This window comes from Coregonus clupeaformis, chromosome 34 (genome assembly GCF_020615455.1).
Source record: "Coregonus clupeaformis isolate EN_2021a chromosome 34, ASM2061545v1, whole genome shotgun sequence".
Lineage (NCBI taxonomy): Eukaryota > Metazoa > Chordata > Actinopteri > Salmoniformes > Salmonidae > Coregonus > Coregonus clupeaformis.
This window is the reverse complement of record NC_059225.1, coordinates 14,804,936-14,826,666: the sequence shown is the minus strand read 5'-3', so window position 1 is coordinate 14,826,666 and position 21,731 is coordinate 14,804,936. Positions and strand designations below refer to the sequence as shown.

At 45.2% G+C, this 21,731-nt stretch overlaps 2 protein-coding genes across 3 annotated transcripts in view; one reads left to right on the top strand and one right to left on the bottom strand.

Moving 5' to 3' along the window:
• Positions 1-10,865, top strand: part of oplah (5-oxoprolinase, ATP-hydrolysing) — a 38,149-nt gene extending 27,284 nt beyond the window's left edge. The window contains exons 11-27 of the mRNA XM_041861821.2: positions 1,531-1,643; positions 2,682-2,852; positions 3,269-3,406; positions 3,557-3,695; positions 3,985-4,097; positions 4,333-4,484; positions 4,764-4,924; positions 5,093-5,194; positions 5,304-5,478; positions 6,827-7,011; positions 7,169-7,315; positions 7,574-7,708; positions 8,024-8,173; positions 8,296-8,453; positions 8,679-8,839; positions 9,026-9,123; positions 10,566-10,865. Of these exons, the coding sequence (XP_041717755.1) occupies positions 1,531-1,643; positions 2,682-2,852; positions 3,269-3,406; positions 3,557-3,695; positions 3,985-4,097; positions 4,333-4,484; positions 4,764-4,924; positions 5,093-5,194; positions 5,304-5,478; positions 6,827-7,011; positions 7,169-7,315; positions 7,574-7,708; positions 8,024-8,173; positions 8,296-8,453; positions 8,679-8,839; positions 9,026-9,123; positions 10,566-10,727 (2,460 nt within the window). The 3' untranslated portion in view covers positions 10,728-10,865. The remainder of the gene's footprint in view (positions 1-1,530; positions 1,644-2,681; positions 2,853-3,268; positions 3,407-3,556; positions 3,696-3,984; positions 4,098-4,332; positions 4,485-4,763; positions 4,925-5,092; positions 5,195-5,303; positions 5,479-6,826; positions 7,012-7,168; positions 7,316-7,573; positions 7,709-8,023; positions 8,174-8,295; positions 8,454-8,678; positions 8,840-9,025; positions 9,124-10,565) is intronic.
• Positions 10,866-14,252: 3,387 nt separating this feature from the next.
• Positions 14,253-19,773, bottom strand: LOC121549535 (forkhead box protein H1). Of its 2 annotated transcripts, none has more exons than XM_041861332.2 (4): positions 19,633-19,773; positions 17,419-18,001; positions 16,634-16,738; positions 14,253-15,429 (listed from the first exon to the last, which is right to left on the bottom strand). In XM_041861332.2, exons 2-4 carry the CDS (start codon positions 17,890-17,892, stop codon positions 14,476-14,478), a joined length of 1,533 nt encoding a protein of 510 aa, XP_041717266.2. In that variant the 5' UTR covers positions 17,893-18,001; positions 19,633-19,773; the 3' UTR covers positions 14,253-14,475. The 2 variants fall into 2 exon arrangements, with proteins under 2 accessions (XP_041717266.2, XP_041717267.2); XM_041861333.2 differs by lacking the exon at positions 19,633-19,773 and adding an exon at positions 18,183-18,279.
• Positions 19,774-21,731: the final 1,958 nt, after the last annotated feature.

The window sequence follows — 21,731 nt, the reverse complement described above, 5'->3', positions numbered from 1 at the left end:
AATTCACCCTCACTAAATGGTTTTGAAGCCACTGCGATTTCATTAGCAATGAGGTAGCTAGCTTTCACTGCAGCGTCACTGATGTCTCGGCTGTGAGTAAACACAGACTGCTGTTTCTTCAGACCCGCCAACAGTTCATTCACCTTCTCTCATCTCCGCTGTCCTTGAAAGTTGTCATATTTGTCGGCATGAAGACTCACATAGTGGCGACGAAGGTTATATTCTTTCAGCACTGCAACATGCTCTGAACACACCAAACATACAGCTTTCCCATTCAATTCCGTGATTAAATAGGATGACAATTTTTCTTGGAACACTCTGCACTCTGCGTCCACTTTTCTCTTTTTTGACAGAGACATATTGGGGCAATGAGGGTGCCAAAGCACATAATGTTAAAAGTAGAAGCCGTAATAAATATCGCGGGCAAAACAAAGTAGCTCATTGGCTGCACGTGCTTGACCTACTTGCTCTGCCCCGGTATAAACAGTTTGCTTGCTTAACACAATTGCTATTGCGCCATCCAGTGGACGCAATTGGAACAGCAGTTTATTTTATTGAAAAATTGCAGCGCATTTTTATACTTAAAAAAAAAAAGAAATATCATCTCGCGGGCCGGATTAAACCCGTTTGCGGGCCTGATCCGGCCCGCGGGCCGTACGTTTGACACCCCTGGACTACAGCAGTGGAGTTTGATATTAGACTACAGCAGTGGAGTTTGATATGAGACTACAGCAGTGGAGTTTGATATGAGACTACAGCAGTGGAGTTTGATATTAGACTACAGCAGTGGAGTTTGATATGAGACTACAGCAGTGGAGTTTGATATGAGACTACAGCAGTGGAGTTTGATATGAGACTACAGCAGTGGAGTTTGATATGAGACTACAGCAGTGGAGTTTGATATGAGACTACATCAGTGGAGTTTGATATTAGACTACAGCAGTGGAGTTTGATATTAGACTACAGCAGTGGAGTTTGATATGAGACTACAGCAGTGGAGTTTGATATGAGACTACAGCAGTGGAGTTTGATATGAGACTACAGCAGTGGAGTTTGATATGAGACTACAGCAGTGGAGTTTGATATGAGACTACAGCAGTGGAGTTTGATATGAGACTACAGCAGTGGAGTTTGATATTAGACTACAGCAGTGGAGTTTGATATTAGACTACAGCAGTGGAGTTTGATATTAGACTACAGCAGTGCTCTGATGTTGCAGATAATCCACCATTCCATGTTGAACAGGAGTTTCTGCTGCTTTTTCCAAAGACATTCTCTCTCGCTCTCTGTCTCGCTTGCTCGCTCTCTCTTGCTCTTTCTCGCTCTCTCTCCCCTCTCTCACTCTCTCTCTCTCCCCTCTCTCAATCTCTCTCTCTCTCTCCGCCTCTCTCAATCTCTCTCTCTCTCTCTCCGCCTCTCTCAATCTCTCTCTCTCTCTCTCTCTCCGCCTCTCTCAATCTCTCTCTCTCTCTCTCTCTCTCTCTCTCTCTCTCTCTCTCTCTCTCTCTCTCTCTCTCTCTCTCTCTGTAGGCTAAGGGACATGACACCTCTCAGCATGTGTTGGCATGTTTCGGCGGAGCAGGTGGGCAACACGCGTGTGCCATCGCACGAGCTTTAGGAATGAAGACAGTCTTCATACACAAGTGAGTCCTGTTGCCTGTGTACACATGTTTGTATGTCTGAGTAGTACGTGTGTGAGTTTAGTACACAGGTGTTTGTGTATTCCAAAGAGGGACAGGTGGAGAAGGAGAAAGTGGGGGTGAGCGAGAGAGGTTGGCATGAAAATGCTAGGCTTGTGTTTGGCCAGGGAAAACGGGTGCCTAGATGGTTCTTGGCTCCTTTCGCTATATTATTTGACAGTTTGATCCGTTACTGTACATTTTACATTGACATTTTAGTCATTTAGCAGACGCTCTTATCCAGAGCGACTTACAGTTAGGGCTTTCAGCTAGGTGGGACAATCTCAGTCATAGTAAGTACATTTTCCTCAATAAAGTAGCTATCAGCAAAGTCCGTGCTAATAGGGGGGAAAAGTCAAGTTCGAGTGTTAGTAGAATCTTATTCAAAATGATTCCCAGCTGTAATGGCTGCTGAAGGTGCTTTCACCATGTATTTACTCTGGGGTGTAAATACATACACAATGAAGACATCTTCATTTCTTTATTCTCTATAACTTTCTTTCACTTTGTAAATGTGGAGTAGGCTGTTTATCTGTCTGAAAAGAAATCTAATTGAATCCCTTTTTAGATCAACATTTTAAGGGGTGTGTAGACTTTCACTAGGCACTGTGTATTATTGTGTTTAAGTTGGCGTTAAGTACATTTCCCATCTCTCACCCTTAGATGCAATTAGTGGTGAGCGATTCGTACTTTTTAAAGTCGGTTCGGTTTCGGTTTGATTAGAAAAAAATCACAGTTTTCGACTTCGGTTTCAGAATGATTTGATTTCTCTCTAGAGAAACAAAAACCCAGAACTAAATGGAATTCAAGTAACTGAACCGACGTCGGTCAATTAGTTGTTTAATTACAACAACAACAAAAAATAATTGGTTAATCGCTGAGCACTAGATGAAATAAAACTCCATGTTCTTCCTGCTTCACTTTGGGTGTTACACAAGTTTATTGAAAACTAAAATAGTACATCTCTCCATCTAACCCTCTCTCTGTCTCTCTCCCTCCCAGGTACAGTGGTGTGTTGTCGGCCTACGGCCTGGCGCTGGCTGACGTGGTGGAGGAGGTCCAAGAGCCGTGCTCTCTGCAGTACAACCCTCGCTCCTTCTCGGAGCTGGACTGCAGGGTGGACCAGCTGACCAAGCGCTGCACAGAGACCCTGAGAGACCGCGGCTTCAGCAGGTCAGACACAACACACATATGAGCACTCACACACACACAAACATTTACGCATGCACACACACACACTCTTATCAATCGTCCGGGTTCTATAATTAAGCAATAAGGCCCGAAGAGGGGTGGTATATGGCCAGGATACCACAGTTAAGGGCTGTTCTAAGGCACGACGCAACGTGGAGTGCCTGGATACAGCCATTAGCCGTGGTATGTTGGCCATATACCACAAACCTCCGAGGTGCCTTATTGCTATTATAAACAGGTTACCAACGTAATTAAAACAGTAAAAAGTAATTTGGGTCATACCCATGGTATATGGTCTGATATACAACAGCGTTCAGCCAATCAGCATTGAGGGCTCAAACCACCCCGTTTATAATTAAGAATGAACTCATGCTTTCTTGTCTCTCTTTCTCTCTCAGCACTCAGATAACCACTGAGGTTTTCCTCCACCTGCGTTACGACAAAACAGACTGTGCTCTCATGGTGACAGCCACAGGTTACCCCGGCAACTCCCAGTCTTGTAAGTCTGGGGACTTCCGTAGTTCATTCACTAAGCGGTGAGCACATGAACCTTTCCCCTCACTCCATTATGTTCCTCCATAATAACAACCAATGATCTTACATCTACAATCAAGGGTAAAACCCTCGCACGGAGCCTTCATGTTACTTCTGTATCCCACCTGCCCCTCCCTCTCTCTCCTTCCCAGCTACCTGAAGGAGTTTGGCTTCACCATCCCAGACCGGCCAATCATGGTTGATGACGTCAGAGTCAGGGGCTCTGGGAAATCAGGAATCAAATCTGTGACCAACACCAAGATGGGATCTGGATTTCCCAAAGCCACTACGGTAAAGAGATTATTACTGTACTGCACATCTCAAAGTAATGTCACTTTTTTCACCTGTGTTTACGGGGCTGTAAACAATATATATATATATATATATATATATATATATATATATATATATATATATATATATATATATATATATATATATATATATATATATATATATATATACACAGTCTCTTTTATGTGAGTAACAAGTAGTATTACAGTATATTTGATGTATGGCTGCATTGGGATCCTCACAATGGACTCCATGTCAAATATATCCTCTCTTTTCCTTCCCTTAGATAACCAAGTGTTACTTTGAGGACGGTTACCTGGACACCAGTGTTTACCTATGGGAGGAGTTGCCATGTGACCACAATATCCCCGGTCCCGCCATCATCATAGACAAGAACAGGTGTGTGTTTCCCATGCCATATTACTTAAGCGTTTAAGTGTCAGGAGGGGTAAAAGGGCAAGGAGGATTTACAAATAATGACACTGCAAATACTAAATTCAGATTAGTTTTCAAGCCTAAAATAACCACTGAATTACATCCGTTGGTTTAGATAACGCTGGCATTCTATAGACCAAAGAGTCATTTCCTCTGTAAGTACTGTTTTAGACGGTGTCATTTGGTTGTTTCCTCCCAGCACCATCCTGGTGGAGCCCAGCTGTGTGGCCCATCTGACAGAAGGGGGTGATGTGTGCATCGCCGTGGGCTCCGACCCCCACTGCCTCCTGGGAACTGAACTCAACACTGTGCAGCTCTCCATCTTCTCCCATCGCTTCATGAGCATCGCAGGTCAGTTAGTACCCAGGGAGGAGGTACTGAAGGAGGGTAACAGGAAAGAGAAGGAGGATGGTGTGAAAACGGGTAGAGGATAACAGCTGGATAGCTGAGAGGGAAAAGGATGCGTGTGGGGGATGCAGAAGTATGAGGGGTAGGCAGGGTATTATCATGGAGAAAATCATTGCCATTTACCAAGTAACAGAAAGGTAACGAACTGAAAACGAGCAAACCACCACTGTAATTTCCCCCTGAAGTCTCTATTAAATGCCCCATGGTCTCATGCAACTACAGAACAGATGGGCAGAGTGCTCCAGAGAACCTCCATCTCCACCAACATCAAGGAGCGTCTGGACTTCTCCTGCGCTGTGTTTGGTCCTGACGGAGGCCTGGTGTCCAACGCACCACACATCCCTGTTCACCTGGGAGCCATGCAGGAGACCGTCCAGTACCAGGTCTGGACAGTCACTGCAAGCATGACAATTCACCGCTTTAACAATGTCTTCAGTCTGTAAAACATAATAAGCAAGTATTTGGAAAAGACGAGACATTGTTACACTAAGCAAGGAAGAGTATATTCTCATGTCTCTCTCTGTCCTTATTTATATCCTTGTCAACTACAGATCAAATCCATAGGGAGCACCATTAAAGAGGGTGATGTGATTCTGAGTAACCATCCATGTGCAGGAGGCAGTCACCTCCCTGACCTCACAGTCATCACTCCGGTGGGTTTCACTCATAATTGTCCCTAGAAACATGAATAAAGGTTGATACTCATGCTCTCACCCCCCTCCTCTCTATCATGATATCAATCGTGCTCTCTCGCCCTCCCAGGTGTTCAGGAGAGGTGTGAGCGGGCCAGTGTTCTTTGTGGCCAGTAGGGGGCACCATGCAGATATCGGGGGGATTACCCCGGGCTCCATGCCCCCCAACTCCACCTCCCTGCAGCAGGAGGGGGCTGTCTTCACCTCCTTCAAACTGGTCACTGGTGGAGTTTTCCAGGAGGAGGGTGAGGAAACGCTACGGAGAGGAACCATTATGAAAGGGAGAGCCAATATGTTGTAATATCTGCTTGGCACTGGCAGCCATTGAGATATTATGTATTGTGTTATCAGTTGGCTGTATAATGTGTTGTACTCAGGAGATGTTGGTAGCAGAGTGACTTTCAGTGTAAAGATATGGTTACAATAGGATCTGTGGAGCTTCACTAACACACCATGAGACTTGTCTGACTGGCTTAAATCCTAGGAATTCAAAGCACTCCAGGAATCTGTTTGTAATAACGTTTCCATGGCATTGTACTGATCTCACTCTCCCTGTCCCTCTGTCTCACTCTCCCTGTCCCTGTCTCACTCTCCCTGTCTCACTCTCCCTGTCTCACTCTCCCTGTCTCACTCTCCCTGTCTCACTCTCCCTGTCTCACTCTCCCTGTCTCACTCTCCCTGTCTCACTCTCCCTGTCTCACTCTCCCTGTCTCACTCTCCCTGTCTCACTCTCCCTGTCTCACTCTCCCTGTCTCACTCTCCCTGTCTCACTCTCTCTGTCTCACTCTCTCTGTCTCACTCTCCCTGTCTCACTCTCCCTGTCTCACTCTCCCTGTCTCACTCTCCCTGTCTCACTCTCCCTGTCTCACTCTCCCTGTCTCACTCTCCCTGTCCCTGTCTCCCTGTCCCTGTCTCACTCTCCCTGTCTCACTCTCCCTGTCTCACTCTCCCTGTCTCACTCTCCCTGTCTCACTCTCCCTGTCTCACTCTCCCTGTCTCACTCTCCCTGTCTCACTCTCCCTGTCTCACTCTCTCTGTCTCACTCTCCCTGTCTCACTCTCTCTGTCTCACTCTCCCTGTCCCTGTCTCCCTGTCCCTGTCTCCCTGTCCCTGTCTCACTCTCTCTGTCTCACTCTCCCTGTCTCACTCTCCCTGTCTCACTCTCTCTGTCTCACTCTCCCTGTCTCACTCTCCCTGTCTCACTCTCCCTGTCTCACTCTCCCTATCTCACTCTCCCTATCTCACTCTCCCTGTCTCACTCTCCCTGTCTCACTCTCCCTGTCTCACTCTCCCTGTCTCACTCTCCCTGTCTCACTCTCCCTGTCTCACTCTCCCTGTCTCACTCTCCCTGTCTCACTCTCCCTGTCTCACTCTCTCTGTCTCACTCTCTCTGTCTCACTCTCCCTGTCTCACTCTCCCTGTCTCACTCTCCCTGTCTCACTCTCCCTGTCTCACTCTCCCTATCTCACTCTCCCTGTCTCCCTGTCTCACTCTCTCTGTCTCACTCTCTCTGTCTCACTCTCCCTGTCTCCCTGTCTCACTCTCTCTGTCTCACTCTCCCTGTCTCACTCTCTCTTTCTTCTCCTTTATCAGCTGTAACTGAAGCCCTCATGGCTCCGGCTCAGTACCCAGACTGCTCTGGGACTCGCAATCTCCATGACAACCTGTCAGACCTGCGAGCTCAAGTGGCAGCCAATCAGCGAGGGAGCACGCTGGTAGGGGAGTTGATTGACAGCTATGGGCTGGCTGTGGTGCAGGCCTACATGGGATACATCCAGGTGAGGAGGACATCACTGTGAGATGCTTGTTTCAGTTGGGCTGTATTGTATTAGCTTTATGTGTATTCTTAGGTCATATCACATTATAAATGGAGTGGTCAGCATTCCTGGTGAAGTGTTTGTCTTTGTGTAATCTGACCTGTGTGTGTTATTCCAGACTAATGCAGAGCTGGCTGTGAGAGACATGCTGAAAGAGTTTGCCCGTCGGCGGCGGCAACAGACAGGCTCCCTGGAGGTGAAGGCAGAGGACTTCATGGACGATGGAACACCAATCAGATTGCGGGTCCAGATTAAGGAGAACGAGGTGGGTGGAGATATAATACTACCCACCTAGCATGGTTGGGGTGCCAGATCTGTTTGTACTGGAGCCAACTCCTCTTGCTCTTTTGTGTTTGGCAGGCCTACAAACACGAGAGAAGTGTTGGTTAAAACAGACAGATCTGGCAACCAGGGTGCTACCCTCCATCAGGACTGGGCAGGAACTGCTGTTTATAATGTTCATCGACATTACTCCTCCTTTCTCTCATTCTCTATCCCTCCATCTCTCCATCGTCCCTCCCAGGGCAGTGCAGTGTTTGACTTCACAGGGACAGGGACGGAGGTGTGGGGGAACTGCAACGCCCCTCGTGCCATCACATTCTCTGCCCTCATCTACTGCCTGCGCTGCATGGTGGGCCAAGACATCCCCCTCAACCAGGTCCGACACGTTCACATTCTCAATTCACCACAGAACAAAGTCAGTAATGGGAAACATATGCTAGGACCTCCTCTGGTGGTTGATAATGGATACTGCAATGTTGAAGTTTGGGCTCAGTATACCAATAGCTGTACGTTTCTATTATATGGAAGATTTTTCATTTAGGTGATATGATCACTTCTAATGACATGTCTGCACTGAATTCAGAATGTGGCCATATTATAATTATAATAATATGTTATGAAAAGATATGTGATACAGTATGTCTCTATATGGAGAATGCACTAATTAAACCACTTTGTCTCTGTCTCTCAGGGCTGTCTCACTCCAATCAAAGTCATCATTCCCAGCGGCTCCATTCTCCAGCCTTCCCAGAATGCCGCTGTGGTGGGGGGGAATGTGCTGACGTCACAGCGGGTGGTTGATGTCATCTTCCGTGCCTTCGAGGTCTGCGCTGCCTCACAGGTAGGAGATATAGCTGCTAATGGAAAGTCCTGCCACAGTTACATAAGGAACAATAGTTTGGATGTTTGAGTGTTACCAGCCCTCTTGTTTGTTCTCCCTCCATCTCTCTCTCACTCTCTCAGGGCTGCATGAACAATGTGACTTTCGGCAGCGAGGGGAACGGTTACTACGAGACTGTTGCCGGGGGAGCAGGGGCGGGGCCAGGCTGGACTGGGCGGAGCGGTGTCCACAGTCACATGACTAACACACGCATCACCGACCCAGAGATTCTGGAGAAGAGGTGGGGGGAGGAATTATGATAGAGGCTTTAACCTTCTACAATGAGAAAGCAAATGACTTAACATTCAGTAGTGGTTGTCTTTAACCTAGTCGGTTGTCTTTAACCTAGTCGGTTGTCTTTAACCTAGTCGGTTGTCTTTAACCTAGTTGGCTAGCAATCACATCTTCTTGTGTCCTGTTGAGCTGACTCCTCAGGCCCTCTCCTCCTCCTCCTCCTGATTCTCAGGTACCCTGTGGTTCTGGAGCACTTCTCCCTGCGGCCCGGCTCGGGGGGTGCAGGGGAGTACCGTGGGGGTGACGGGGTGATCCGGAAGCTCCTGTTCAGGAATAAGGTGGTCCTGTCAGTTCTGACAGAGAGGCGCTCCACCCGACCCTATGGTCTCCATGGTAATCTCTCACCTATGACCTCTCCCATGACCTTTATTAGTATCATAATGTCTGTGTAGTTTTGATTGAGTAGCAGTCTGTTGTATTGTACCGCCATGTCTTCTAGTCATAACATCTTCTATGGTTTGTTGTTCACTGTGATTCTCTCTCTCTCTCTCTCTCTCTCTCTCTCTCTCTCTCTCTCAGGGGGTGGCTGTGGGGCATCAGGCCTGAACCAGCTCCACAGAGCAGATGGAAGGGTTCTCAACCTGGGGGCCAAGACCACTGTGAGCCTGGAGCCTGGGGTAAGACTAGACCACAGTCATGGTATTATTTTTTTGGTATTATATTAGGATCCCCATTAGCTGTTGCAAAAGCAGCAGAAACTCTTCCTGGGTTCCACATGAAACATGACATAATACAGAACATGAATAGACAAGAACAGCTCAAGGACAGAGCTACATCAATAAAAAAATAATTTAAAAAAGGCACACATATACATACACACAAACTATCCAGGTCAAATAGGGGAGAGGCGTTGTGCCGTGAGGTGTTGCTTTATCTGGTTTTTTTAAACCAGGTTTGCTGTTCATTTGAGCAATATGAGATGGAACGGAGTTCCATGCAATAATGCCTCTATATAATACTGTACACATTCTTGAATTTGTTTTGGATTTGGGGACTGTGAAAAGACCCCTGGTGGCATGTCTGGTGGGGTAAGTGTGTGTGTGTCAGGGCTGTGAAAAGACCCCTGGTGGCATGTCTGGTGGGGTAAGTGTGTGTGTCAGGGTTGTGTGTAAGTTGACTATTCAAACAATTTGGGATTTTCAACACATTGTTTCTTATAAAAATAAGTGATGCAGTCAGTCTCTCCTCAACGCTTAGCCAAGAGAGACTGGCACGCATAGTATTTATATCAGCCCTCTGATTACAATGAAGAGCAAGACGTGCCGCTCTGTTCTGGGCCAGCTGCAGCTTAACAAGGTCTTTCCTTGCAGCACTCGACCACACGACTGGACAATAATCAAGATAAGACAAAACTAGAGCCTTCCAGGACTTGCTTTTTGTAATGTGGTGTCAAAAAAGCAGAGCATCTCTTTATTACGGACAGACCTCTCCCCATCTTTACAACCATTGAATCTATATGTTTTGACCATGACAGTTTACAATCTAAGGTAAAGCCAAGTAATTTAGTCTCCTCAACTTGTTCAACAGCCACACCATTCATTACCAGATTCAGCTGTCTAGAACTTAGGGAATGATTTATACCAAATACAATGTTCTTAGTTTTAGAGATGTTCAGGACCAGTTTATTACTGGCCACCCATTCCAAAACAGACTGCAACTCTTTGTTAAGGGTTTCAGTGACTTCATTAGCTGTGATTGCTGGCTGTTGGAGTTTGTCTGTGTGTGGTACATCTGCATATGTATGTGCCTGTTGGTGTACTGTTCAGTATGGGCCTGTTGGTGTGGTGCGGTGTACAGAATGGGCCTGTTGGTGTGGTGCGGTGTACAGAATGGGCCTGTTGGTGTGGTGTACTGTTCAGTATGGGCCTGTTGGTGTGGTGCGGTGTACAGAATGGGCCTGTTGGTGTGGTGTACTGTCCAGTATGGGCCTGTTGGTGTGGTGCGGTGTACAGAATGGGCCTGTTAGTGTTCTTGCATTGTACTAGTGTTTAGACTTGTCTTCTGTTCCGGGTGTGTGTTGATTACCTAACTGACCGTCTGTGTGTATCTGTGTTGACAGGATATGTTTTGCCTGTACACACCTGGCGGAGGTGGATATGGTGAGGAGGACAAGCAAACAGCTGGGGATGGAAGAATCTTTCAAAAGCGCAGGCGCTTGAACGACAACTTCTCTGAGAGGGGCAGTGTGTTTGAGTACCGCATGGCACAGGAGGGTGTGTGAGAATGGGGGACTGGCCAGTGTCACGAGAATTTCTCTCTCTAATAGTTAAACTCAACTGTTACTCAAGCTTTGAATAATTCCCAGAGGTTGTAAGACTAGTTAATAATGAATTAAACAAAGTCCCATTTCTGCAACGAATCAGTTTCTTTATTCATGAGCGCTCTCCCCCTAAAAACACACACAGCCTTTTTATATGCGTTCACACAAAGGAATTTGCTCCGCCCACCTTTAGGCGGCCTGTGACTTTCCACAGTATAGAATGTTTAAGTTTAACCGTTTCTAGGTTTGTCTCCAGCAGTTTCTACCCCTCTTCTCTGTTAGTGGTTTTACTGTCTTATAACTCTAACACAGTTTATACAGTATCGGGGTGTAATACTTTAGTCATTTACTTTAAACATACAAATTCTTCTATCAGCCAGTGGTGGGGAGGGAAGAGACCTGGAAACACAGTTCCACATAGAACTCCAGTACAGTGTGTATGAAGACGATGAGTGAGAGGTGTGCTGAGAAACTCCGCCAAAGATGGAGACTGCGATGAAGGCTGGAGAGAGCATTTAAAATGGCAATGCAATCATGTACATTTTTTTTTTTTTACGTCGGTTCAAATCTAATGACATGAACAATGCCTTTATTTCAGCAGTCTGGTCAACAACCCATACCATTAGTCAGAAACCACTAGTCGGGTTTTTTAAAGGATGCTAGCTTTGTATGTCCTTTACAGTACTTATGCACAGAGACAAACATGGAAATAATTTTACCAGTAGGGGAGTTAAACAAGTTTAATCCTCTGAAGACAGTAGACCTTTAGGCCTAGATTCAATCAGGTCAAGCGTTACAATGGTTTGCATGTCAGGGTGACTGTATCAACAGTGGACTAATGAAACAAATACCAAAATATTGTTAAGTTGTATTTTCCTTTAAGCTTAGGCAACATTGTGTTTAAAAAGATATCTCTAGACATCTAGTCTACTGCCTCTCACCACAACTGATTTTAACCAGGATGTAAAACCAACACTAGATTATACAGTTGTATGGCTACAAGGGTGCTAACTAACTAGACTTGAAACATTACTCACTTCAGTTGTACGATCTTCAAATATGTAGAAGTTGAGGTGTAACGAAGAATAGCCGATCTGTGGATCAGATGTATACAGTAAATAGCTGCATTGGATTTGTTCAGTGGGGAACTTTGACATTCGTTCTATTATTATACAACTGTAGTTTGGAGAGTGATACATGCGGTTATTTTTTATGTGATACCAATTGAATACATTTAACTTCCAGTGAAAGCTTGCAGTTTATTTATAAAAAGAAATGATGCCATTTAAAACATGAGGTTTTACAGTAGCAATGAGAGCACAGCCCTTACAACACAGGGAGCAGATCAATTGCATACTCTCTCCTCTTCTCAAAACCCATTGCTCATCCAATGAGTTGAGGCGGCGGCAAGGAGCGAGGATGCGAGAATGCAATTGAGATTCTCCCAGAGAACCAAAGGGAAGTAGTTCATCCAAATGCGCGCACACACACACACTTTTCAAGCCAAAATGACTGACCCATCTGGTTTGCTGTTATTGCACTGCCACCCTGTGTTCAGAGCACCACAACACCCAAATGTTACACAAAATAACCTGAGTCATGAAGGGTCCATGAGCTATGGGAATGAGGACAATAATTGCGCTCACAGGCCTCCGTTACAACACCAACCCCTGCATGGTGCCTAGGTTTACAGTATCCCCTCAAACTTCTAAAATAATAAAGGCCAAACCAATCCCCAATATGAATTTCTGGGAGATCCAGCAGGAGGTGTGGGACAGAGAGGCAGGATGGTTGGGGTGCGGTGGGGCTGAGCGGCAGGAGGATTGGGGTTGGGCTGAGCGGCAGGAGGGTTGGGGTGGGGCTGAGCGGCAGGAGGGTTGGGGTGGGGCTGAGCGGCAGGAGGGTTGGGGTGCGGTGGGGCTGAGAGGCAGGAGGGTTGGGGTGCGGTGGGGCTGAGCGGCAGGAGGGTTGGGGTGGGGCTGAGAGGCAGGAGGGTTGGGGTGCGGTGGGGCTGAGAGGCAGGAGGGTTGGGGTGGGGCTGAGAGGCAGGAGGGTTGGGGTGCGGTGGGGCTGAGCGGCAGGAGGGTTGGGGTGGGGTGGGGCTGAGAGGCAGGAGGGTTGGGGTGCGGTGGGGCTGAGAGGCAGGAGGGTTGGGGTGGGGCTGAGAGGCAGGAGGGGTGGGGTGGGGCTGAGAGGCAGGAGGGTTGGGGTGCGGTGGGGCTGAGAGGCAGGAGGGTTGGGGTGGGGCTGAGCGGCAGGAGGGTTGGGGTGCGGTGGGGCCGAGAGGTCCTGGCCCCCACGGGGGGGTTCAGGGGCTAGATGATAGGGGAAGGAAGAACTAGCAGAGGGGAGCGGGTGCAGGCATGCATGGAGACTAGATTGAGAGATAGTGAGCATTGCTGTTCCAGCAGCAGGTTGGTAGAGTGATGTAAATCGAATGTTAAAGAGTGGTATGGGACCTTACAGCTGGTGCTGTGGACCACAGATCAAAGACAGGAAAATCACAATTCCTTTGGTAAAAATGTTGGTCACACCCAAAGAGCAAGTCTGCCTCTCTCTCCTTGTCAGAACTGAGCTCTCACCCACCCTGTATTGACTGATACATTGGTAGCTACAGCCCTGACGGACATAGTAAGGATATCTGCCTCTGCATCAGGAAAGACCACTCAATAAAATCGCCAGTTTTGTATACAATTAACCTGTTTAATGGCTCTTTTAAAAATGGGTGAAATAGATTCAATTGTAGACAATGACTCCAGTCTTTAGACTAGAAACTATCCTTCACAGTATACAAATAAGCCCTTTAGAGCTGACTGGGGGGATTGAAGCTCATCTTTTGTCAACTGCAGATAGACGGACAGTAAGATCCCATTGTCTCGTAACACTGGCACAGCTCTAAAGGACAAAGAATACAAGATATCTGACACTGAACGTTAACTCTGTACCAATTACAGACAACTAAACTCAAGTCAGGGACAAACACTTAATTTTGGTTGCACCATCTGAACAAACACTCCTAACCTCACTGGAGTAAGAGGGGGTGAGCCACTGGGCTCTAAAGCAATGAGACAAGTTGACCAACACACCACACAAAGACAAACAGCTCGCTCTTCACTTTGGTGAGGTTTAGAACACCTCACTTTGTTTTCCTACTTGAGGCTCTCAGCACTGGACTAGCACATTTGCAATGTTGAACAGCACCATGCTTCTTCCTACATTGACATTGTCAAAACCAAAAGTGAGAAGAAAAAAGTTTTCATACCCTGTAAAAGACATGTAAACGTTTTCAATAATGCCCTAACCTGGCTTTATGTGCAGTTTTACAATTCTGTACAAATACAACCATAAAAAAGACAGGAGGAAAAACACATTTTCAAAACATTGAATAGTCGAGGTAGGCAACATAAAATAATTCTTAAAAGAAAATATAACCTGACAATACAATAGTGCAAACAAATTCCTGTATTTACTGTATTAAGACTGAGGTAGATATTAGTGGTTATTTATTTGAGTTAGATGTTAGTAGTACATTTGAATTGACAATTGTCTTCTGTAAACATTTAATACTATGACCTGTCAATTAGAAATGACAGATTGATATGGTGGACACATTTCTGTCCATGAGTTAAATGTGTACGAATAGGTCAGTAGTATCCTTGCATTGCACTTACAATATATTTGGTGCTGGTTTGATTTGACAGAGTCATAGTCAATAATGGGGATGACGCCTGAGAGGGGGTCCACTCTGCAGGGTATACTGACCAGCAGGCTGGTGAGACGACTGATTGGCCGGACCCAGCGCGTCAAACACACTCTTATTGGGCGGTACTGACTGGAGCATACTGTCCAGGTCCATAATGAGGGGAGGGCGTCCGCTGGGTAAGAGGGGCCAGTAGGCATGACCTACAAAATGGCTGGATGTGACAGGAGACCCCCCGTAGCCATATAGAGGCATCCCTAGTGGAATCAGAGGGCCCCCATTAAAACGCATGCTGGGCGGGGCCACGGCGTTGGGCGGTGTGTACTTGGCATACGAGGTGGGCAGCTCCCAGGGAGGGGCGGAGACTCTGCGGGCAGACTTGTGTGGAGGGGGTCTGCAGTCCTCGTAGCCATCTGATCCCGCCTCGCCCTCGGGCACCCGCTTCCCTCCCTGCGACGCGCCCCTCCAGTCCTCATCGGAGGAGGAGGAGGCGGAGCTGGCTGAGGTGCTGCGGATGGTGGAGGAGTAGCGAGGGTGTGGAGGAGGGGAGGGACGAGTGTGGGGCTCCACCCCCCAGCAGTCCCTGTCCCTGTCAGGCTCTCCTGCAGTGCTGGCCGGCCTCAGGCTGTGGAGGATGGAGTCAATGGCAAAGGACGAGTCCAGCTTGGGCCGGTACAGCTCCTCCTGAAGGGGGGAGAGTTGTCTGGTGGGCAAGGGGGGTAGAGCAGTGACAGGGGGGCCTGGGGGTTGAACAGTGACTGGTGGTGGTGGGGCCGGGGGCTCTGCGTCTGGCTTATGTTCGTGCCCATGCAGGATGTAAGGGGCAAGGTCCTGGGCGAAGATGGTCTCATCCTGGCGCGACACGGCAGTGTTCTGCCTCTTGAGGAGCTCCAGGGGCACCCGGCTCTCCTCCACGGCCCAGAAGTTGCCCTTCCCCTGAGGCTTCCCAGGATCCTTCAGTACCTACAGGGACCAGGAGTGACAGACAGCGGTGAGATCAAGAGTATAGCACAACCTGAAAACCAGTCAGACAGGATCTCCCCAGTTTCACAAAACTCAGAATTAGCTAGAATGATTTACTTAATCTAAAGTTTCACGAAGCACTGCAGTGGTCCTTGGTAGGCTACAAATAAAATGTATTATGTATTTATTTGGACAGTGAAGCTAAAACATAATTTAGCTCTATACTCCAGCATTTTGGATTTGAGATCAATAGTTTTATATACAGTATGAGGCGACAAAACGTCACCTTTTATTTGAGGGTATTTTAATACATATTTTGTACTGTTTAGAAATAAAAAGCACTATGTATCGAGCATTTGGACAAATAGTCAAAGGTTTAGTATTTAGTCCCATATTCCAAGCACACAATGACTACATCAAGCTCGAGACTATAAACATGTTGGATGCATTTGCAGTTTAAAAAAATAAATAATTATGTTGTGCCCAATAGAAAAGAATGGTAAATAATGTATTGTGCGCACAAAAATCATGCCCCCGAAACATGCTAACCTCCCACCATTACCAATAACAGGGGAGGTTAGCATTTTGTTTTGGGGGTGGGGGATATGATATTTATGCCTCCCAACTTTCTCATTCATCATTATTTACAATTCATGGTAATCATGGTAGCATCTATTTAGAAGTGTTCAGAAACATATTCTTATTTACAATAAGTGACTCAAATGACAATACATGATTTACCATTCATTTCTATTGGTCACAACATAATCCGAAACAAACTGCAAATGCATCCAACAAGTTTCTAGAGTCACAAGCTTGATGAAGTCATTACATGCTAGGAATTTGGGATCAAATACTAACCTTTTGACTACTTTAATACACTAAGTAAATTTGTCCAAATACATGGCACCTTCAAATGGGGTACTAGATACTTACTTCAAATGCTTTCATTTCAAAGCGGCAAAACAGGTATGAAAATATCCTCAAATAGAAGGTGACACTGTACTGTGGCCTTATATAAAACATTTTATATCAAATGCAAAATGCTGGAGTATAGAGCTAAATTAAAAGTTGTAGCTTCACTGTCTAAAGATAAACAGAAGGGAATCTATACTTGCTTGTAGGTTGTTTGGATTCTAGAATCAAAAGTGCCTTTTTGAGCCCACTGATTGACATACCAATAAAGACCCCTAATAAGACATACCTTAACAAAGCAGTCATAGGAAGAAAGGTTGTGTCGCACTGAGTCCCGCCAGCCCTTGTAGTTCCCTTTGAAAAAAGGGAAAAGTGCACTGATGTCCTTCAGAATCTGAGAGAGAAGGAGTGAGGCAATTTACATCAATGGGAGTCTGTATTAAACAGACAAATTAACAGACTATATTAAGAGATACACAATTTAAAAACACCACATGATTGTAGGCATACAGTTTTAGACACATTTCACTCATTTACATTAATCATTCACTGTCATCATGCAGCATTTTCATAGGCCTAGAATAAATAACCTAAGATGTGCTGTAGGACTGATAGCCTGTACAGAGAGCAATCCTTGACTATGCTTCTTATCAACTCAACCCACTCCAGCTGATACATCTCAGTGTCTGCTTTCACTGTATGCTGCTATCCTTAACAAAACAAACCAAGAAAAGCATTGCAGTCACTGAAGTGTGGCAGAGGTTACTACTCTGTTAAGCGTCAAATGATTGTGCTGTCTGTTTAATGCAATTGAACTGCATATCCGTACCCAAACATACTTATTTTTTTAAATTGATGATAGAACATCCCCGATTAGAAATTAACTTTTAAAATAATAAAAACGCATATAAACTATGTGGAAACTTAAATATTATCTTAAAATAACCATGATTAATAGCCAAAATTGACACACAACCATGCATTATTTGGCCTAAATTGACACAAATAACCATGCGTAATTTGGCCAAAATGTACCATTCTAAACGCTCATGTCCACACACAAACTCACTTTACCTCAGACAACGTAAGCTTCTTCTCTGGAGAGTTTTGGACGACCATGGCAATCATTGCGAGGTACGAGTAGGGTGGTTTGGGGTAGCGCTGATAGTTTTTTTTCTTTCCACCGTTGGCTTTTTTCTCCTCGTCCCAAGATTCCTCCTTGAACGGCCCATCTTTGTTGAGCTTGGGCGGCGGAGGGTAGGATGACCCGGGCCCTCCGTTGTGGTCTAGCGGCGTCGCTTTATCCATGGGGGCTGAGGCCAGGCTGAATTGGTAAGGGGAAGGCTTCTCGAGCCGTGGAGGCTGTCGGACTGGCGCCTGGATTGGGCAGTAGGGCCAGTGTTGGGCTGGAGAGCTCCGTGCTGTGTTGCTCAGAGGATGGATCTGGAAGTCAAGTTGATGGTCGTGGTGGCCTCCCAGGCTAGGAGAGCGCAGGTAGGAGAGAGCGGGTGCTGCCAGCAGGCTCTGACCCCCCCAGTGTTTTGTCATGCTGATCAACCTGGGGGCAGATCGGGCTGCACGGGGTCGATTGGAGGGGGAGGGAGTCGGCCCTTAACCTCTGGCAGACTGCTGGCTCCAGGCCGCTGGCTGGCTGCCTCTATTTGAAGAGCAAACAATTAACAGTTTCATGTAAATCCCGCTGTGTAATCGAGGAGAGAATGGAGCGCTATCTGTGGGCAGAATGACTGATCGCCCCGGGCGGCTAGGGAGGGTGTGTATGTGAGAAAGACAGTAAACCTGTAAATAACCCCTCGGACAAACATCAACATGCCACTTACCACACAGCGTTCCTTTTGGCAATCCGCTCCAAAACTTTCACGCATCAAGTGCGCACTGGAGTGAGCTTCTTATATGCGCACGAGAGTATCCAAATGTTTTTTTATTTGATATCATTCCACTGGAATGAATTGAATCATTAGCCCCCCTTACACACGGTGTTTGCGGTCATTATGATAAAGATATCCCCCAACCCATTCGCTTAATTGTTAAAACTTGCTTACAGTAAGCACAGATTGTGATGTTCCAATGTCACTATATCAGTCGCCAACGTGCCCCATATAAAGGAGATAATTGAGAGAGGGGAGAAGTAGAATGAGTGGCCCTCAAAGCAGAGGGAAAAATAAACCAAGAGGTATTTTTGGTGAGGCTTCATTCAATCAACAATTTATGGCAAGCAATATAGATAGGACCGCTAATATACAACCATTGAGGGATTAATACCCTGGCCCACTAAAACACACGGAAGATAGACAAAATGGCAACTGAAAAGATTACCTCATTAAAATTGTGTTGCTGATTTGTTCATTGTGACAAATTGTCAACATCGGCCAAAATCTAATAGATCACCGTCTATAGTAACTGCACGATTAAGGTCCCGTATACCATATTTATTATAAGGAGAATATTATAATTTATAATCGAATTATTTAAATATGGTATATATTGCATAGTCGGAGAAAACAAACAGTAGAAAGACTAGGCACTGGCAGTAGCCTGCATGGTGTCCGTAGAATTAGGTTTGATGTTCGTACTCAAGAGCAAATAGAAACTTTTGAGAGTTCTCAAAAACCCAGGGACCTTGCAGGAGCGCACCGGGTTGGGGGTGTATTGCGCACAGTAGGAAGTCCCTTGAGAATATTCAGTGCAAGTCCAACGTGAGAATAGTTTCGGGAATGTATTTATCTTTTGTGAAAGTTAATGTAGTGCTAATGTGGTGCTAATGCCCAAACCCAAACTTCTCAGCAAGACAGTGAAAACAAGTTGGATTAGCCAGTGACCCCGTCTCGTTCCAGGGATTGCCTACTATTCGGCATGTGAGGAAGACACAATGGATGATTGAACACCATCCATGTTCGCCAAGTAATGGGGACATTCGCACCTTGTAAATAAGAGCTATTATCTCGTTCCGATTTATGCACAGGTTCAATTTAAATATAGGCAATGCAGAAGCCGTTACATGCCCCATTATTACGAAGGCTGTCTAACCAAGGAAAAGTTTCCCCAAAAGTCGCGGCCCTTGCAGAGCAAGGAAACAACTACTTCAATGTCTCAGAGGGAGTGACGTCACCGATTGAAACGCTACTAGTGCGCACCGCTAGTACACCGGTTACACATGTAGCCTACAATATATGAAAGTGGGAAAGGCGTTTTAGCCTATTGAGTGTCTCATGTAGCCTAGGCCTGACGTTTTTTTTATTTTTATGTCTACCATTATGTCTTCGATCTTACCGTGTAGAAATCGGCAGTCAAATGTTTCAAATCAGATATTGGAGTGAAGATTATATCGAAAAGGTACAGGAGACCGTCGTGCATTCATGCTGTCCTCACCAGGTTGAAACCGGCTGGTACACGGTCTAATTGCTACAATGTGACCTCTCGTTTCCAATTAGTTGTAATCAACCAACTCTTCCTGCTTCCTATTATGAATTGTGTTTTGACACGCTTTCCATGCTAAACACAATTTCGCAGAACTATGAAACTAAATATGCTTGGTTAATTGGGTATTTATAGAATAACAATGTGATTTACTTTATAAAGACCAAGAAATATTTTATTGTCTGCTGTTCAGAAACGTGTTAGGACATATGTATATTTGAGTAGAGACATGTTCAGGCCAAAATAGATACTTTAGTATTGCTCCCTGATGACTTTTAAAATGAGAAAATGAAGGATAGTAGATTATACAGTGCCCTACTTAATTATTGGTACAGTGAAGCATTTTTTCTTATTTTGGCTCTATACTAGAAAAGTTTGGATTTGAAGTGATATAATGACTATGAGGTTAAAGTGCATACTGTCAGCTTTAATTTGATGGTATTTTCATCCATATCGCGTGAACCATTTAGAAATTACAACACTTTTTGTACATAGGCCCCCCATTTTAGGGGACCAAAAGTAGTGGGAGAAATTCACTTATATGTGTATTAAAGTAGTATAAAGTTTAGTATTTGGTTCCATATTCATGGATTGTGACACAAATATCATACCCCCAAGAGATGCTAACCTCTCACCATTACAATAACTGGGGACTTTAGACACTGACTATCCCTTTGAGCATGGTGAAGTTATTAATTACGCTTTGGATGGTGTATCAATACACCCAGTTGCCAGAAAGGAAGGAAACCACTCAGAGATTTCACCATGAGGCCAATGGTGACTTTACAACAGTTACAGAGTTTAATGGCTGTGATAGTAGAAAACTGAGGATGGATCAACAACATTGTACTTACTCCACAATACTTACCTAATTGACAGAGTGAAAGGAAGGAAGTCTGTACACAATAAAACATATTCCAAAACATGCATCCTGTTTGCAACAAGAAACTAAAGTAATACTGCAAAAAATGTGTCAAAGCAATTAACTTTTTGTCCTGAATACAAACTGTTATGTTTGGGGCAAATAAAGGGAATGGGGCTAAGCACAGGCAAAATCCTAGAGGAAAACCTGCTTCAGTCTGCCTTTCACCAGATGAATTCACCTTTCAGCAGGACAATAACCTAAAATACAAGGCAATCTGAACTGGAGTTGCTTATGAAGAAGAAAGTGAATGTTCCTGAGTGGCCAGTTTTGACTTAAATCTGTTTGAAAATATATGGCAAGACCTGAAAATGGTTGTCTAGCAATGATCAACAACCAATTTGACAGAGCTTGAAGGATTTTGAAAAAAATAATGGGCAGTTGCACAATCCAGGTATGGAAAGCTCTTAGAGACTTACCCAGAAAGACTCACAGCTGTTATCGCTGCCAAATATTATTCTAACATGTGTTGACTCAGGGGGTAAGGAGGTTGAATTTATTTAATGAAGATATATTAATGTTTTATTTTTCATACATTTATTTTTACAAATGTTATAATTTTTCTTACACTTTGAGATTATAGTATTTTGTAAAGTTAGATGACAAAAAATGAAAATTAAATCATTTGAATCCCACTTTGTGACACAACAAAATGTGGAAAAAGTAAAGGGGTGTGAATAGTTTCTGAAGCCACTGTAATCCTTCTCTGAGATACTCCCCGATACTGAGATGGACTGAAGAGAGTAGGTTTAGTCCTGCTGGGAGAGAGGAGTTGCTGTCTTTGTCCCCCTGAAGCTTTCCAATAAGGGACAAATTCCATGTCTGAATCATCTGCAGACCTTTCAAAGACATTCTCAGTCAGGATGCACAATCCTCTGGTTTGGATAAGACTAAGACAAAGCCTTTAGTTTGAGAAACAGAAATGGAGGGCACTGCACAGCATGGATGATCCACATGAACAATAACCTTGCAATCCCAACATCCTATTTAAGTTATCTTGAATCGGTACACATCATGAGATAATGGCAAA

Bases quoted from the DNA above. Each gene is read 5' to 3' on its own strand.
- LOC121549535 (XM_041861332.2), bottom strand. From the start codon at position 17,892: ATGACAAAACACTGGGGGGGTCAGAGCCTGCTGGCAGCACCCGCTCTC. The intron at 16,739-17,418 runs GTAAAGTGAGTT...CTTCTCTCTCAG, and splicing joins AGAAGCTTACGTTGTCTGAG to ATTCTGAAGGACATCAGTGC. The intron at 15,430-16,633 runs GTATGTCTTATT...TGGTCCCTGTAG, and splicing joins CCTATGACTGCTTTGTTAAG to GTACTGAAGGATCCTGGGAA.